The following is an 18,830-nucleotide window of genomic DNA, read 5'->3' as shown; positions in this document are numbered from 1 at the left end:
ATTTTTTATTTTTCTAATAGAGATATGAAGAAAACTGGTGACTGATTCACCAAGAGCAACGCTATTATCTTGCCTTTATAAATATAGCTGACATAAAAAAAATTATGTTTGACCCTTGCTAACAATTATCTCCCACAGAAACAATCTACTTTAAATTTTCCACACTTATTTTTTGTTTGGGTCCTCTATATCAGTGTTTCTCAACCTGGTCCACAGGTGGGCTGCAGGCAGACTTAAAATTAAATAAATATATATTTTTTAATTATCTAAATAAATTAAAATTGAATAAGTAAGTAAAAATTATTGAAATCAAATGGAGACTTAAAAAAACAACAAACAAATATCGTCAGAATGTTCAAAGGCAGAAGCGATAAAACTATATTGTTGTTCACTTCACCCTTTTTATTATTCATCATTCTGCCGCTAAATTTGTAGCGGCAGAATGACAATAATAAAAGAGGGGTAAAGTGAACAATGATATAGTTTTATTGCTTCTGCCTTCCCTTGCTGTTTTGTCAGATTTGAAGTGAACATATATTATCCACATTTCAACCAATGGCTTGTTGTTTATTGATTTTTATTATTGAAGGTTTCCCTCCTTCAACCAAAGTTCAGTATATCTTGAGAAGTGCTAAGTGATACTTGGACAAAGTGTATCCTGAGTTAACCCCAGTATTATATATTTTTCAGAAACGTTTTTTAATAATGAAAAAGTGGCTCAGAATTAGAACTTTGAAAAGAAGGGCAAATGAAACAGGTGATGCTAACCCTAATTGTGATACAAGTTTTGTAACGGCAAGTAAATCTAATACTATTAAAGTAGAAGAAACAAGCAGTTCAAAGAAAAAATACAGTAGGAAATATAAATATAAGTGAATTTATTAGGAAAAGCCTAATAAATTCACTCAGCTTACCAGAATTTCATTTCGCTAAAAACTATATAACGCGCTCAATAAACAATGACTGAGACACCACGCCCCATGCTTATGATGTTACATGTTAGTTTTAATTTATTTGACAGTGTTACTCCATTCTTCTTTTTTACTTTTTTTGCATCGTTATCCTTGTCCTGAAGAAGCCAGACAGAATAGCTGGTGAAACTTGTTAACAATTTGTATATATCATTTATTAATATCTGGTCAATGAATAAAACCAAGAAAAAGCTCAAGTTTTAATAATAGCAAAAAGTATACCAGCAGCTTTACTTGGATACTGGTTTCTATAAATGAAGAGCATAAAGAAATGTGATATTTACCTGTGTTTTCGTCACCATCTGGATTTTCAGGATCCACTTTAAATCTCACCCAAATATACATAGGAAATACAAAGAATGCACATAAAACTATCTGCAAAATAAAATGTTGAAAAAAAATTAAGAAACTGATACACGTATCATAAAAAACACTTTACGATACAAAAGACTGTAAGTCTATATAATATTAGAACCGCAGGTGAGAGAAGGGTTAGATATTTCAGGTATTGGGAAAAAACATGCCACTTTATTAAGCTAGCTCATGCTTCCAATAAGCAGGATGGTGAATGTCATCTACAATTTAATCATAAGTATCCATACTACAACTCAATTCAATTCAATTTCAATTCATAACCTGGTGGGTTGCGAAGCAGATATCCTATGAACTCAACAAAAAAAACTTGGCATCACAAATGTTAGAAATATTTAACATACTTGTTAAACAGCTATAGCTTGATACCTTCAAGAGATTCCAGTAATCATACTGTCAGTGGCCAGATCAGTCTGAGGGTACAGTAGTTTTCGTATTAATAAGTGCAAGGTGTTGCATTTTAGAGTGCATCTGATTGCTAATATGAAGCAACCTGGAACCAAGTCAATACTTAGGAGGGTACCAACTTAGGAATACTGAATACCATGTAAGAAAATTAAGAATTCTCATAACCTGGTTATTTCACTTGGATCTAAATATGAGCATGATTTTACACATTATTTACACACATTTACCAACCTCCCATGGAGTCAACAGACTCATTACTGGAGATTCTCTCAACCAGCAACATATTTATCATACTGAACCTTAAAATCCTCAACATTCCTGCAATGAATACTAGTAATGTATTCCATTCACCTACAATTCCCCATGTAAAAATCTTCTGCAGATACTCTTCTTCATAACTTCCAGAAATGGTCTCTTGACTCTTCTCCTCTCACCATTTACTCTTTTTATAATCTCCTCTGATAAAAATCCCCTTACTAACTTAAACATCTCTATCATATCACCTCGTTTCCCCCTATCCACCAAACTCTAATTTACATTCCTTAAACCTTTCACTATAATCAACATTCCAGAGTGCTGATATTGCCTTAGTCACTGAATCTTCTAGAATTTTTCACAATGAAAACTAACTAGGTGACCAAATCTGATCACAACAGTCTTAGTGCAGTCTGCCCAATGATTTATACACTGGCACAACAGATTGATTAGGAATAGAATACAAGATTGGGTTGATGAACATGAGATTCTTTAAGAGGGTCAAGCATGGATTTGTAAATGGTAGGTCTTGTTTTAGCAATTTACTTACATTTTATGACAAGGTAATGAATGTGTTAGATAACAGAGAATCATATACAGTGGTATTCTTGGACTTTTCAAGGGTGTTTAATAGGTTACTGCATGATAAGTTGATGTACAAGCTGCAGAGAAATAGAAAGTATAGTGGTTGGATGGATTTGATGAATGGCTCTCTGAAAGATATCAGCAAGTTGCATATGTTGGAGCAGTGTCTCAAAAATGGAGGGCAACAAGCAGCATACCCCAGAGTTCTGTTCTTGGAACCCCTGCTGTTTAATTTTTGTAAAAGATATATTATGTGGACTGACTGAGGATCTTCAGTTGTTTACTGATGATGCAAAGTTCGGGAGAATTATAAGTAGCATAGCTAATATTAATTCACTTCAGGGAGATTTAAACAGACTTCTGGCTTGAAGGAATGGGGTTGTAGTTTTAATATTAATAAGTGCAAGATGTTGCATTGAGTGCAGAAATATATGGCTGTGTACTATATTGATAGTGCTGTACTGCAGGAAGTAAATGAGATTCAAGATTTGGGAGTAATGGTTGACAGCAGAGTGAGGTTTAAAGGGAATATATCAGTGTTGCAAAAACTGCACATCATAAGCTGCTATGATAAGAAGCATACTAATATGTAGGGATACAGAGGTTGTTGTGCCACTCTATAAAGCACTGGTCAGATCACACTTGGAGTAGTGTGTTCAAATTTGGTTACCTAATTTTCAATGTGGCTGGAGAGGGTTCAGAAATGAGTGACAATATCAGGACTCTGAAATGCTGGCTATGGAGAGAGGTCTCAAGAAAAGTGGATTGTAGAGTTTGGTGGACAGAAGGAAAAGAGGTGATATGGCAGAGATGTTTAGTGAGGGAATGTTACTGGATTAATCCAAAGGGAATTATAAAAAGAGTAGAAGGGTACAGAGGAAGAACCAGAGGCCATCCTGGAAGTTCAGTGTGAAAGATGAAGATTTTTTTTACATGGAGAATTGTGAGTGAATGGAACATGTTACCAGAATATTTTAAATATTTTGGTAAATATTATTAAATCTGGTAAATATTTTGGAACATGTTACCAGAATTATTTTAAACTGAACAACATATTTAGGAAAAATGAATCTAACAGTCTCAGACAACAGCTCCTATCAACTTGTTAACTATAACCCAACCAATCGGATAAAAAAGAAAATGGAAAAGCTACTTAAATCAGTCACTTCTTGGCCTGAAGACACAGTTAAAAAATTACTTCCACACTACACTCATTCCTTGAGAATTTACAGTTTACTAAAGAATCACAAACAGAGTGTACTGCTCCAGCCGACAGCTGAAGGTATAGACAGCCCCAATTATCACTTAGCCAAGAAACTAGTGTCAACACTCAAGGAGTTAGTAGATCATTCTCCATACCATATTAAAAAACACACAACACTTTGTAAACAAATTCAAAGACATCACACTGGAAAAGGTGATTTATTAGACAGTTTTTGATATCTCTGCTCTCTTCACAAATGTCTCAATCAATGACACAATCCTTCTATTACAGGACAAATTCCCTCCCGATATCACAGCACTCTTTGCACATGTACTATGTTCTGGCTATTTTGTGGCAAAACACTTTCTACCTACAAAAAAGAAGGCACAGCCATGGGCTCATCATTATTTCCCCCCCAATTGCTAACTTTTATATGGAATATTTTGAGAAACGTGCTCTAGATCCCTCTCCTTTAAAACCCAAAGTCTGGCTTAGATACATTGATGATGTTTTCGCTATCGGGTTCCATGGCCACCAGACATTAGACACTTTCCTTAGCCACCTTAACAAACACAAATGCACACAATTCACAAATGACATTGAAAAGCAGAAAACACTTTCTTTTCTAGATACAATTGTCATATGTCTTCCTTCTGGCAGTCTTTCCTTCACTGTTTACCGGAAACCTACACATACTAGCCAATATAGAAATATAAACTTCTACCACAACCCAACACAAAAACTAGGTGTCATTAACACACTAAAACAAAGGGCTTGAAGATTTGCTCCAATGAAGAAGCAGTTAAAAATGAATTAAAAGTTATCAGCAGTACCTTCCTAAAAAATGGTTACAGCCAAAATACTATCAATAAAATTCTTCCCAAGACCTCACTTAAAAACAAAAATAAACTAGACTACAATAAAACTATAACCATTCCATACATTAAAGGGATATTGGTAAAAAAAACAAAATACTACAGAAATACAACCTTAAAGCCACCTTTAAATCTCCTGCAAAATGAAAGAACTTAATCAACTCATCCAAGGATCTGCTTCCTCCGCTGGCCCACTCTGGAGTATACCATATTCGTTGCACCTGTAATTTGCCCTATATAGGGGAAACAGGACGCACAATTCCTATCAGAAAAAAAGGAACATTAACGGCACATTAAATTTAATAACTACGGTAAAGTGGGCCATTCAGATCATGACCCGAATACATTACATAGAATTTACTGGAAAAGCATCTGTTGTTCATCACACCAAAATGTGGTATGAACATAAATTTAAGGAGGCCTGTGAAATTCTTATCAACCACCCTAATCTTAACAATAATGATGGTCTAAAATTTGCAAGAATATGGAAGCCACATATTCTATCCACATAACCTTTCTCCCTAAGAGTTAATTATAAATAGGTTTTGAAAGTTTATTTTTCACTTGGTTAGAGTATAATAAATTTAGTTTAATCCTTTATCCAAGTGTGAGCAAACAAAGTTTGTGCCTGAAAGTATCTTCAGGACTGGGGTAAGATGGTACAACACCAGGACAACTTGTTGCAAAGGTGGAGCAAGCTACCAACACTCCTGTCTCAGTATCTCCTATAATGCAAAACACATCTCCTTGCGGATATGTCTAATGTTATGCATTAAGGGAAGGGCCACTACCCAGACTAGTTTCGACCTTTATTGAGGTCTCTTCAGTGGGAGCCAGGCCCAAGTTGAGATACCAGGCAGAAGTATTAGCAGGTCATCTCTACCTATTTTACCACCTTACCCCAGTCCTGAAGATACTTTCAGGTGCAAACTTTGTTTGCTCACACCTTGGATAAAGGATTAAACTAAATTTATTATACTCTAACCAAGTGAAAAATAAACTTTCAACATCTTTCTCTAAATCCAGAGTAATGTATTAAAAAAGGGTGGCACACCATTTGGCAACTCCTATAGGTAGAGATGACCTGCTAATGCTTCTGCCTGGTATCTCAACTTGGGCCTGGCTCCCACTAAAGAGACCTCAATAAAGGTCGAAACTAGTCTGGATAGTGGCCCTTCCCTTAATGCATAACATTAGACATATCCGCAAGGAGATGTGTTTTGCATTATAGGAGATACTGAGACAGGAGCGTTGGTATCTTGCTCCACCTTTGCAACGAGTTGCCCTGGTGTTGTACCACCTTACCCCAGTCCTGAAGATACTTTCAGGAGCAAACTTTGTTTACTCACACTTGGATAAAGGATTAAACTAAATTTATTATATAAATAGGTTTATAGGTAATTGAGGATCTTAAATCTAATGTAGCCATTCTCATATTAAATGCAGACTTTAGGGAGGCAGTTGAGTGTATGAATGAGTATATTATGCCCGAGCGAGTACGAAGGACAGCAAATCAGAATGGGATAGTTAGTATAAGCCATCAAAGTAGGGATGGGACAAATGGGCTTCTGCAATTCATGTACAGTAATGCCAGGAGTATTACGAACAAGAAGGAAGAGTTTTTGGCCATGGTTGGCACTTCCAGGCCGCAGGTTGTTGGTATTAGTGAAACATGGCTGACAGATGATGATAAAGCTAGTGGGATTGAATGTGACGGGTATAGCGTGTTCAGGAGTGACAGGGTGAATAAAAAGGGGGAAGGAGTGTTATTGATGATAGCTGATGAGCTGCAGCCAAGAAGTATAGAAGTTGAACTGCAGGATAGAGAAAAGAGCACATTTGAGGCTGTTTGGTGTGAGATAGAATCTAGCAGAACAAAATATACAATTGGGTGCTGGTATAGACCAGGTGATGGAATAGATGGTTGGGATAGTATGCATAGGCAAATAGAAGAAATGAGTGGAAGGAGGGTAATTATTATGGGTAATTTCAATTATGGTAACATTGACTGGAAAGAGGAGAGGGCACATGGGAGGAAGGAATTGGATTTGATGCGGTTATTAAGGGACAACTATCTACGGCAACATGTAGTGGAAAATACCAGGAGACAGAGAGTGCTGGACCTTGTAATTGCAACTGAGAATGTGGCTGTAACGAACACGACCATGTTGCCACCAATTGGCGAGAGTGACCATAAGGTCATGACTTGGGAGGTGGCTAAAGGAGTGGAATTTACAATTAAGACGGGGGTACATGTGGAATTACCAGGCTGGTAAGTATGACAAGTTTAGGTGTGTGCTTGGCTCAGTACCATGGCATGTAAAACTGCAAGGGCTGGATGTTGATAGTGCATGGGAGGTGGTTAAGAACTGTTTGCTGGAGGCAATGGTTGACTGTATACCAAGAGTCCGAATAATAAATCAAGTAGGGGTTAAATGGATGAATAACACTATTAAGCTTGAGCTGCAAAAAAAAGAACCAATTGTGGAGGGAATTTAAGGAGAAAGGTGACCATCAGGCGCAGGAACAGTATAAAGCTCAGGCCAGGATGGTAACAAGGGTGGTAAGAAAAGCAAAATCAGATTACGAAAGAAAATTGGCCATGCAGGCTAAAGAGAATCCCAAACAGCTTTTTTCAATATGTTGCAAGTAAAAGGAAAAATGCTCATGGTAGAATGATCTTAAAAAATGATCTTAAAAAATGGTAACATTGACTGGAAAGAGGAGAGGGCACATGGGAGGAAGGAATTGGATTTGATGCGGTTATTAAGGGACAACTATCTACGGCAACATGTAGTGGAAAATACCAGGAGACAGAGAGTGCTGGACCTTGTAATTGCAACTGAGAATGTGGCTGTAACGAACACGACCATGTTGACACCAATTGGCGAGAGTGACCATAAGGTCATGACTTGGGAGGTGGCTAAAGGAGTGGAATTTACAATTAAGACGGGGGTACATGTGGAATTACCAGGCTGGTAAGTATGACAAGCTTAGGTGTGTGCTTGGCTCAGTACCATGGCATGTAAAACTGCAAGGGCTGGATGTTGATAGTGCATGGGAGGTGGTTAAGAACTGTTTGCTGGAGGCAATGGTTGACTGTATACCAAGAGTCCGAATAATAAATCAAGTAGGGGTTAAATGGATGAATAACACTATTAAGCTTGAGCTGCAAAAAAAAGAACCAATTGTGGAGGGAATTTAAGGAGAAAGGTGACCATCAGGCGCAAGAACAGTATAAAGCTCAGGCCAGGATGGTAACAAGGGTGGTAAGAAAAGCAAAAGCAGATTACGAAAGAAAATTGGCCATGCAGGCTAAAGAGAATCCCAAACAGCTTTTTTCAATATGTTGCAAGTAAAAGGAAAAATGCTCATGGTAGAATGATCTTAAATCGAATGATCTTTGGTTACCTCCCTACCTGAGGGTAGGGAGGTAACCAAAGATCTTTGAATAAACGTTCAAATTTATTGATGGGATCTATGTAAGAGGCGAGTTTTTGACCAAAAGATGTTGTGGTTAGATTCAATCCCGTGCTGAGCCAATCCAGATTTTTCAGGTTTACTGTGATAAATGGAGGATTGATGTTCTTGGATTCTTTTTTCAAGAGAGCATCCAGTTTGTCCAAAATAGGAGAGATCACAGTTGCAGGGAATTTGATAAAATCCAGGAAGAGACATAGTTGAGCGTTTGTCTTTAGGAGAAGGAAAATGGGAAGATAATTTGTTAATAGGTGAATACGTAGCTGTTAACTCATATTTCTTCAGAATTCTTGAGATAGGTTCTGAAATCCCAGAGATGTATGGAATTGGAACTCGACATATTGAATCTTTGTTGTTTTGTGGTGGATTATAAGAATCGAGAAGATGTTGTGTACTCTTTTCGGAAAAGCCATTGAGTTTCATGTGTTGCTGGATAGTAGAAAGTTCTTTCTGTAGAAAATTAGAAGTAGAACAATTAGTTTTGGCTCTTCTGATTAGATATTTTATGATTCCTGTTTTTTGACAAGGATGATCGGCTGATTCTTTAATATACCGACCTGTGAATGTTGGTTTCCTGTAAACTGTATTTGTAAGAGTATTTGAAGGTGACCAGATGAGGAGAATGTCTAAAAATGATAACTGGTTGTTTTTTTCCATTTCCATAGTAAACTTTATACGATGATGTAAGGAATTGATACTGTTTCAAAAAGAAGGTAAGGAGTCTTTGTTGTGAGGCCATATAGTAAAGATGTCATCTATATATCTTACCCAAAAGGATGGTTGAGGGAAATTAGATGAGAAGAGGACTTTTTCTAGATGTTCTAAATAAAAGTTGGCTAAAGCAGGAGAGAGAGAGAGAGGACTTTCCATGTCCGTTCCTTCTACTTGGCTGTAAAATTTGTTTTGCCATAAGAAATATCCAGAGTGTAATAAAGCTTGTCTCTGTATATATATATATGTGTATACTCCAGATGATGACCTTAATATGAAGGTCGAGTCATCAGGAAATTAAAATAATTATTTTTAACATGGTTGTAATCTCCATAATTTGTCTGAAATGAATGTTATCAGAATATGTTGTTAATGCAGAAAGTGTTAAGGATTTTAACATTCAGTGTGATAAATATGTTGTCAATTGAATGAACCGCTCATAATGAGTCTGTGAATACATGTAGAGTGTAACAATAATAATATAACCGCACTCCAAAATGCAATATGTTGCACTCATAAATATCAAACTGCAACAGCACTCATCTGTCCAAGTTCAAAGCCTATTCAAATCTTCCTGAAAAGAAATTAATATCAGTAGTGCTCTTTATAATTCTCTCCAACTTTGCATGATCAGCAAACAAATGAAAATCCGCAGTCAATCCACATAAAATATCATTAATGAATAAATTGCCATCCTAGTTGGCCAAGTGGTTAGCATATCTGCTCTCCAATCAATGGGGTGCGGGGCTCAAATTCTGATATGCACACGGATGATTGTCGTTAGGCGAGAGATGAATTTGATCATTTGCTATAAGACTAAATCTCCACTTGGAAGACTGAAGTGGCTTGAAGAAATTGCATGTTTGGTCTCTGGAGCAGGTTTCCAGACTAGTTAAAAAATGAATAAAAATATAAGAAAAAAAAATATAATCAACAAAAACAGAACAAATATCCTTAGGCCACTCACGGTACCAATGTACTATAGGTTTACAAATAAACCTCTCGTGGGTGGGAGCTATCTAAAAAAAAATTTTTTTTTTAAATTTTAATTAAAAAGTAAACATCAGGGTGTCAAGAATAACACCCTGAGACACAACACTTTACCTTCCTTTTTTGGATACACTGCTCCTGGGATGGCACTAGTGTTGCAAGTGAACGTGGCAGTCGTTTCTATGCTAGAAAAAGTGTTTTAAAATTAAAGTATAGTAAGGCTTTTTTGTCCCAAATTGTGCTGCAGTTGTGCTTCGGTTCGATACAAGTGTCCTTCAGTGGTGTTATTGCTGAAACTTTGTTGTATATATTGTGTTTTCGCTGCTGTTCGTTGCACTAGTTCAGTGTCTAAAGATGGCAACCATCAAGAGACATACGTCAGTGGCTCAAAGGACTTCTACATGAATCTGAGCAGAGCAGATTTTTTCCCAGTGAATACGTTGTGGAAACTGCTATATGTATGCGCCGAAGAATGTGAAGGATCTGCGGACTTTTTGGCTCAATGAGAAGAATGAAAACATCAACGTATGTAAGAAGTGTCGGGATAGAATGGAGCAATTAGGAATGGAAGCAGACGTCGGGACCGTAGCGGAAGAACTTCAGCAGCAATTCGTGAAAATGAAAAGTGACCATCTCCTGCAAGAAGAATTGGAAGTTCTCAGTAAGGAGGTTCTGGAAATTAAAGCTAAGTTAAATGTGTTGAATAGAGAAATTAGGACTATGTTGATTACTTTCGCTGAAGTAACTAGAACAGGATTAGGTAAGGGAGAGTCTTTGGTGGATGATGAAGCATTAAATAGTATGGGATAATTGTACCACTCAAAATAATAGTTATGAGTGGTACAATATGATTGGGAGTCAACAGAATGAAAGCACAAGAGGTCTAGAAGAAATGAGATGTAGTGAAAGTGAGGAAGTAAATAAAAGAGCGTTGAGGGAAAGTAATGAAACTAGGAGAGTCATGCTGAATAGCATAAAAAATGAGGCTGTGAGTGACACTTGTTTGGATTTGAATGAAGTTATGAGTGGTACAATATATGGTGATTCTATGATTAAGGGTATGGAGAGCAGTATGCCTGAGGAGTGCTTGGATCTGGAGGAACAATAAAGAGAGGGCATGATGCATAAAAGATGATAGTTATGGTGGGTACAAATGACCTGAGTGGTAGTATTAATCGGGTAGCAAAAGATTTAAGAACATTGTTAGATATCGTGAAGAAGAAAAGTGTCAAAGGGAGGATAGTGTGTGTGTGTGTGTGTGTGTGCTGCCTCGTTTTGACAATTATGAGTTAAGTAGACGAGCAATGATAATGAATGATATGATTGCAAGAATGTGCAAAAAAAAAGAGGTCTGGAATTTGTTGATGTCTGGAGTATGCTTGAAGGCAAAAGACAGCTGTATGCAAGAGATGGGTTTCATCTGAACATGGAAGGTCATAAGCATTTGAACAGGTTACTGTTTTCTGAACAAGCTGAAGTAATTGGGCAGGGAAACTAAAATCGGCATTGAACTACTGAAATTAGTAGAATGCATTTCAGTTCTAAAGCTGGTAAAAGAAGTAAGGGAAATCTGCAATTTTTGTATACTAATGCAAGAAGAATTTTTGGCATTAGTCAGTGCAATCTCAACAAAAGTTGTAGGCATTAGTGAAAATTGGCTGTCAACAGAAGATGTGGTTACTGGAATTGAATGTGATGGGTTCAGTATTTTCAGGGAGGACAGAGAAGATAGAACAGGGGGGAGGAGTACTGTTGATCATAGCTGATGAGTTGCAGCCAAAGAAAGTAGTATAATCAAGAGGATAGATGTGTGAATGATAGTTCATTTGAGGCAGTCTGGTATGAAATAGTCTGGCCAATATATACATGATAACTCATATCACCACCCATCGCAAAAATTTGGAGTCATTAACACCCTTAAAAACAGAGCAATAACAATCTGTCTAATCAACAAGCTCTTAAACGAGAATTAAAGATTGTTAACAACGCATTTATAAATAATCGCTATAACAAAAATACTATTAATAAAGTTCCTCATAAAACTTCATCAAAAAAGAATATAGATTACAGTAAAACCATAGCCATCCCATTAAAGGGTTATCAGAAACAATCAATAGAATTCTACACCATTATAATCTCAATGCCACTTTTAAACCACCTATAAAATTAAAAAACATATTCAACTCCTCTAAGGATCCTCTACTCCCATTGGCACATCCTGGAGTTTATTGCATCTACTGCACCTGTAACTTACCTTATATTGGTGAAACTGGACGTACAATCCCTATACGTAAAAAATAACACAAAAGACACATTAAATATAACAATTTTGGTAAAGCAGGCATCTCAGATCATGCTCCCAACACTAAACTGATTGGAAAAGTACCCGCTCTTTACATCGTACAAAAACCTGGTAAGAAAGAAAATTTAAAGAAGCTTGTGAAATTCTGATTAACCACCCTAATCTCAACAGTAATGGTGGCATAAAAATTCCAAGAATCTGGATGGCACATATTCAGCCTACTTAGTATCTAGCATACTTAAGGACTTGAAGTAATTTTCAGCTTTTATTGGAACTATTCCATACCAATTGGTTGAAATTTATATGTATAATCACAGATTTTTTATTTATTTTATTTTATTTATTTATATATAAAATATATATATATATATATTTTATATATAAATTATAATTTTATATTATAATTTTATATTTATATATATATATAAACATGTTACTCTCCAGCCCAATTTAATTTTGCAACCCAATAGATAATAATAATAATAGGACTCTAGCTTTGATGTAGTAAAGGTTTTTTTTTTTTTTTTTTACCAGAGGTCAGGCCAATAATTGTTGAAATGGTTTGTCAGTAACTTTAGCAAACCATGTAGATTGTAGTGCAGCTTGTTTCTCTGTATATGTGTATGCTCCAGATGATGATCTTGATATGAAGGTCGAAACATCGGGTATTCATTTTGGTTTATATTAAACTAAAGTTTTGCTCTAACACGGTAGTTGTCTCCATAATTTTCCATTATGTATTCTGATCACAGTATAAGCATGAAAGGAAGGATATGATAGAGACATTTAAATTATTAAAAGGTTCTTATAAGATTGATGCAGGGGAAATATTTCAGCTGTGTGATAGTGACAGAAGAACAAGAGATCATCCCTGGAAATTAAGGAAAAGTGTGGTTAACAAGGGTTTGAAAACTAGATTTTTTGCCTGGAGGGTGGTGAATGAATGGAATGCATTGCCTGACTCAGTTGTGAGTTCTTTGTCTGTAAATGAATTCAAGAAGAGATATGATAGATATTGTTTTGATAGTTTGGGTCTCCTGCGATGAGTCTACTGACTCCATGGAGATACCTGTAATAATAATAATAATAATAATAATTATTATTATTATTATTACTGTATGGGCACATCACAATATCTATCATCCCTCTCCTTGAACTCAATGAAAGAAAAAGCACACATGATTGACTCGGGCAACCCATTCCACTTGGAAACCTTACCAATATGCCCTCTAAAAATTAACTCTGTATCTACTCCTACCTCCAAATTCCTAGCTTCATCAATTTCCTGGAGCACAATTCCAGCAATGTAGTACTCAGCTTGTAATCTGTTTACCCCAAAATGCAAAATTTTACATTTCTCTTCACTAAACTGGCACATACTATCTTTTGTCCATACAGAGGATTATTTAAATCATCCTGCCAGCTCTCCACATTACCTTGTTTAACTATTACTCTACCCTATTATCAATCATTAGCAAACAACTGAATATTTATCTTCAAATTATATTTTCCACATTGTTTATGTACAAATTAAACAGTATTGGTTAAAGCACTAAAGCCTTGAGGTATAGAACTAACTGCCTGCTTTCTCCTGATTCTGCTCTTCTACAGGGAGTGAAAGAATGCAAGAATGCTGAAGCGAAAGTTAGTGATAGGGGGAGTGAAAGGAAGTGTAAATGAGGAAATGGAAGTAAGGTGCGATAGAACAAGAGGTAGTGAGAATATGGGAGTGACAGAGAGTGAAACTGTCAGAATGAAAGATTTGATGAAACAGTTATTGAAAATGAAAATTGAAATGAGGAATATGTGGAGTGATATAAGATGTTTAGTGGAAACTAATAAAAGTGTGCAAAAGAATAGAATGAAAGAAAAAAGGGTAAAAGAAATGACAAGTGATTCCAGGATAGCAGTGTATGGAGATTCCATTGTTAGAGGATTAGTTAATGGGAGAGTCCATAAGATCTGGAGGGAGAATGAGCAAGATAATTTAGGCTTTGGACACGAGGAGGAAACAATCAAGAGAATTAGTGGTGGTTGTGGGAGAAATGATTTAAGTGAACATAAGGAGAATGAAAGATAACAGTATAGTGGGAAAGGTTGTCAGCGTGTTTCTGAGGTATGACAAGACGAGTTCAGATGGATAGCCAGAATCATGAAAGATATGCTAGCGGAGCTGTGTGAGGATGAGAGAGTACAGTTTGTGGATGGGTGTCATGTGCTTGAGAGAAGAATGTTATACAGGTATGATGGATTGACATCTGTTCACATTCTGCTACTTGAACAGCTGAAGGTTGTAATCTCTAGGGAAGGCAGAGTGGGGGGAGACTGTTCCAATGGAAAGATGTAGATGGAATAAAAGAGCAGGCAGCGAGGTTGGTTTGGTAAGTTTTAAGGTGGACTGTAAACAGGTGCTGGGTAGCAGTGGGTCTTGTTTTAATGATTTTTGGAGGAGAGTGGAGGAATAATAGTGGCCAACTGAGCAGAGCACTGTCCATGAAAGTATCTGTAGAAGAGGCACAAGGCAGAAACTGAAAGTCTGTGAGAGAGGGATTGAAGTGGGTTTGTGAAAGAGGGATCATTATGTAAAATTCAATGCAGTGAAAATTTTCAAGGTTCTTTGCATCGATTTTTACAGAGGTCACATCTAGAAAGCTTACCAAAATAACTTTGTTTGTTATTGTAATTATAATACTAAAAGCCTATATATAAAGCCCAAAGGGGTATAAAGCTTGCTCACTTGTATAAACAAAAGATATCTAAATGTTAAAGTCAAGAATGCCTTGCCACCAGAATACTTTTTGATGTTAGTGCTCTGATGAAGTGTAAGAGAACCCTTTTGTTTACAAAACTCAGTCTAAGACCACCTTCAAGGTCAGTGGTAAAAGGGACGGCATGAATCAAACATAGTTCTGCAGTCCAGTAAAATGGATTAAAGATGCACTTAAGGGATGAAAGAGAAGTCGGCATTAATAGAAGATCAAGAGAGCCACACGGAAATGTTCGGGGGGGGTCTAAATCCTTCATCCAGGGTTCTGCGGAAGGATGAATATAAGGCATGGATCTTCAACCATCGAAATCGACATTTTTCAGCTGGGACACACACACTGAGATCGGAAGGAGGTAAAGAGGAGAAGGAAGTCGATCCACCACAAGTCATCCAGATCAAATGATGTTGTGACGAATGGTCACCGGAAGTGATTAGCCATGGAGGGAGTAGCCGCACCAGACTAGAATGTTTTGCCGCTTAGATGAATCTGCATATGCTCCAATCGTTGAACCCTTTCGCCCGAGTTTCAAGACACCGGGAAATCTTGTTCCAGACCCTGCCAACCATTCTAGATGAGATGCCGGTGCTCTGAGATTCTCTAAGGAGAAATCCAAAACCCAGGATGGAGAAGAACCTAAGGACTCTGGAAATGAACTGTGAAGAAGTGCACTAAAAGGATAAAGAACTTATGAGTTGTTTGTTACATATTATTTTGATTGTGATGTAAGAGAACTATCTTAAATGGACTGCTAAGTTTATAGTGCTAAGATAGATATAGTCTGAGAGTAACTGATGCAAGTTAATAGTTGGGGTTTGTAGGTGTATAGACCAGAGCATAATAATTTCCTAAGTAGTAGTTAGGCTAGAAGTTTTAATTATTGATTGCAGTGAATTCTAAAGTTTTATGCTGCATAATTGCAGAAAATTGCTATAGTAGTTTTGTTCTATTGTATAATAATTAGCTTAAACTAGGAGTTATAAATTTTGTTGCAGTGATTATTGAAAAAATCTGTTGAATAATTGCGGGATATTGCTATCGAAGTTTTGACATATAGAGCCTAGCTTAAACTGAAGTTAGAAGAAGTAATTCCCTATTGTATGAGTTGTATATTCAATCTTAGTATTAATAAACATGTTTGTTATATATTCAAGGAGTGCCGCCTGATCTTTAATATGCAATGCACTGTTTCCAAATAACTCGATCCTGTAAGTGGGAAGTTAAATGATAGCTACGATAAGGAGCGAATAAAAGCCACGACCGTATATTAATCATTGAGAAAGAATTTATGTTAGATAGAGACCTACTGGAAGTATTACTATTTCTTATACCATGAAGAGACCACTAATGGCACAGTTGTTAACGGAAATAAATTTCTAGTGCTCTCAGGTGTAGGAATATAAAATTACATAAGGTAGAGTAAATGAGAACAGAAAGAGTTGTATTAATACAGTATATTAAAAGGAATTAAATATAGATCACAGAAAGATATAAAGAAATAGAATAAGCATACATTTACAATTGCGCAGTAATCAATTAACACAACAGGAGAAAATTTACAATGGCATAGCCAAAAGTTGTTTACAATTAATTAACCGAATTCCCTCTCCTGGGTAGAACTGAGCAATATTAGAGAGGATTTTGGTGCACCACCCCAAATACGTGAGCAATATTCCATGGCTGGACAGAATGGGCTTTGTATAGAGTTAGCAGCTGTGAAGTAGTGTCATGTGCAAAAAAGTATGCCAATTTTTTTGCAGCTGCAGAAGCTATAGTTGAAATATGGTTGTGCCAGGAAAGATTGTAGGTGTAGGTCAGTCCAAGAAGAGAAATCAGATCGTGTTTGGATATCGCGGTATTACTGAAAGTAAGGGAGAGGGATGTGAGCTCTTTCTTGCAAGAGAATAGACAGAACTGAGTTTTGGTGGCATTGAAGTTTATAATGTTGTGCTTGCCTCACTGGGATATTGCTAGGAGATCTGAGTTCAGGTCCCTGGTCATTGTAGATCTTGAGGATTCTAATATTTGAGCATTAAGAGGTTTGTCGAATGAAAAGGAGAAATGGAATGTACTGTCATCAGAAAAGCTATGGATAGGATTGGAAGTCTGGGAGAGCAGGTTATTTATATGTATATATGAGAACAGAACCCCGGGTACTCCTGCATTAGTGGGAAAATCTTAGGGGAGTAAGCCGTTCACCATGACATATAGTGAGTGACCAGTGAGAAATTTGGCGATCCAGTTGCAGAGTTAGGAAGGCAAAAACTGAATATTTCCTTTCAGATTATTTCGTATATCATTTATGTACAAAGTAAACAGCAGTTGTCCTAGCACAGAAGTTTGTGGCACACCACTAGTCACCTGCATTCTCCTGGGTTCTGCTTCTCCATATACCACTTATTGACATCTGTATAGCAGTCACCCTTTTATTCACATAACCAGTGTCATATCCATCTCCATTTGTGCTAATTTGCATAACAGAGTTCCATATGATATTCTGTCAAAGTCTTTGCAAAATCCATTAGAATCATTTCCAGTAGAATTGTGTAACCATTTCCTTTATTCAACTCAACTGTAACTCTATTATAAAAAGTTAGTAATTTACTCATGCATGATAGGCCTTTCACAAAGTCATTTGCCTCTCATAGAGTATCATATTCTTATCCACTCATTCATAAATGCACTTTTTTACCAGTTTTTTCAGTACTTTTACCACCACTTCTGAGATACTGATTGGTCTATAATTTGCTATTTACCTCCCTTATATAAAGGAATTATTTTGTCCTCTTTTCAATTCCTTCGAATCCCCATAACTGAGATTTAAATTAAAGAGCATAGGAAAAGGCATTGCCAGTTCCATTGTACATTCTCACAAAATGCAGGCTGACATCTCATCTAATTGCACAGTTGTATTTACATTGAGATTCTGCAATATCCTAAGAACCTCCAATTCATCTATCTCTGTTCCCACATCAGTCTCTGTCATACTATTAACCTCACCTGGATGAATATACCCTTGCAAAATGGTCACTCAGTAACTCAACTATTTTATCTGCTTCTGTCACCTTGTGACCATCATCACTCATTAAGGTTAATCTTCCATAGTCATTCTTCCTCTTACTTGCCATGTAACAAAATAAGTCGTTGAGATTTCCTTTGGCCTGCTCAACTAGTTTTTTCTCATAATCTTGATTTTGCTTTCCTAACAATGCTGTTCACCTTTCTTGCCTGATCCTTGTATGTTCAGGAGTTTGCTGGTCATCTTTCTCCTTATACCACTTACCTCTGCAACAATTTCTTTTTTTGTAGTTCATTTAATATTGCTTCCTCTAGATGCCCCTTAACTATTTTCCATACACTACTAACATCCTTCCCTTGCAGGACTTTATGTCATGGCACAGCTTCAAACTTCCCCCTAAGTTTGTCATAAATACTTGCCTTGTAGTGCTATATATACCCTTTCTTGACAGAATATTCATCATATTTTGCAATCTTCCAAGTCAAGACTACATGGTCAGTTTCCCCCAATCAGAGGCAATGTGCCCACCTTAGTTACAGATAGATCTCCTGATCCTATAACAGGTCCAATACTGCTGCACTCCAAGTCCCCTATATCACAACCTTAAATAGTTATCTCTCAGTAGGTGTATATTTCCTTCCTGTCACATGATCTCTTTTCCTTCTAATCTATATTTGCATAGTTGAAGTACCCCATAATAATCACTCGACATGAACTCATTGTAATAATTTGCTGATGCATATCTGGCTGATCATCCTTGTAACCCCTTGTCTTTAGTAGCAACCAACTGAATATATTTTTCTTCTATTAACACCTCTACCTCACACCAGATTGCCTCAAATGAATTAACATCCATTCACCCAACTCTTACTCTTTTTGGCTGTAATTCATCT

At 36.6% G+C, this 18,830-nt stretch overlaps 1 protein-coding gene across 1 annotated transcript in view; it reads right to left on the bottom strand.

The window, feature by feature from the left end:
* The window catches only part of LOC150104082 (transient receptor potential cation channel subfamily M member-like 2), a 580,140-nt gene that overhangs the window by 282,371 nt on the left and 278,939 nt on the right, over positions 1–18,830 (bottom strand). Inside the window, exon 13 of the mRNA XM_090396744.1 lies at positions 1,256–1,346. Coding sequence (XP_090252870.1) covers positions 1,256–1,346 — 91 coding nt within the window. The remainder of the gene's footprint in view (positions 1–1,255; positions 1,347–18,830) is intronic.

Source organism: Typopeltis vanoorti, chromosome 8, assembly GCF_054136105.1.
Source record: "Typopeltis vanoorti isolate ZY-2024b chromosome 8, IOZ_Tvanoo_1.0, whole genome shotgun sequence".
Classification (NCBI taxonomy): Eukaryota; Metazoa; Arthropoda; class Arachnida; order Uropygi; family Thelyphonidae; genus Typopeltis; species Typopeltis vanoorti.
This window is presented reverse-complemented; position numbering and strand designations above follow the sequence as displayed.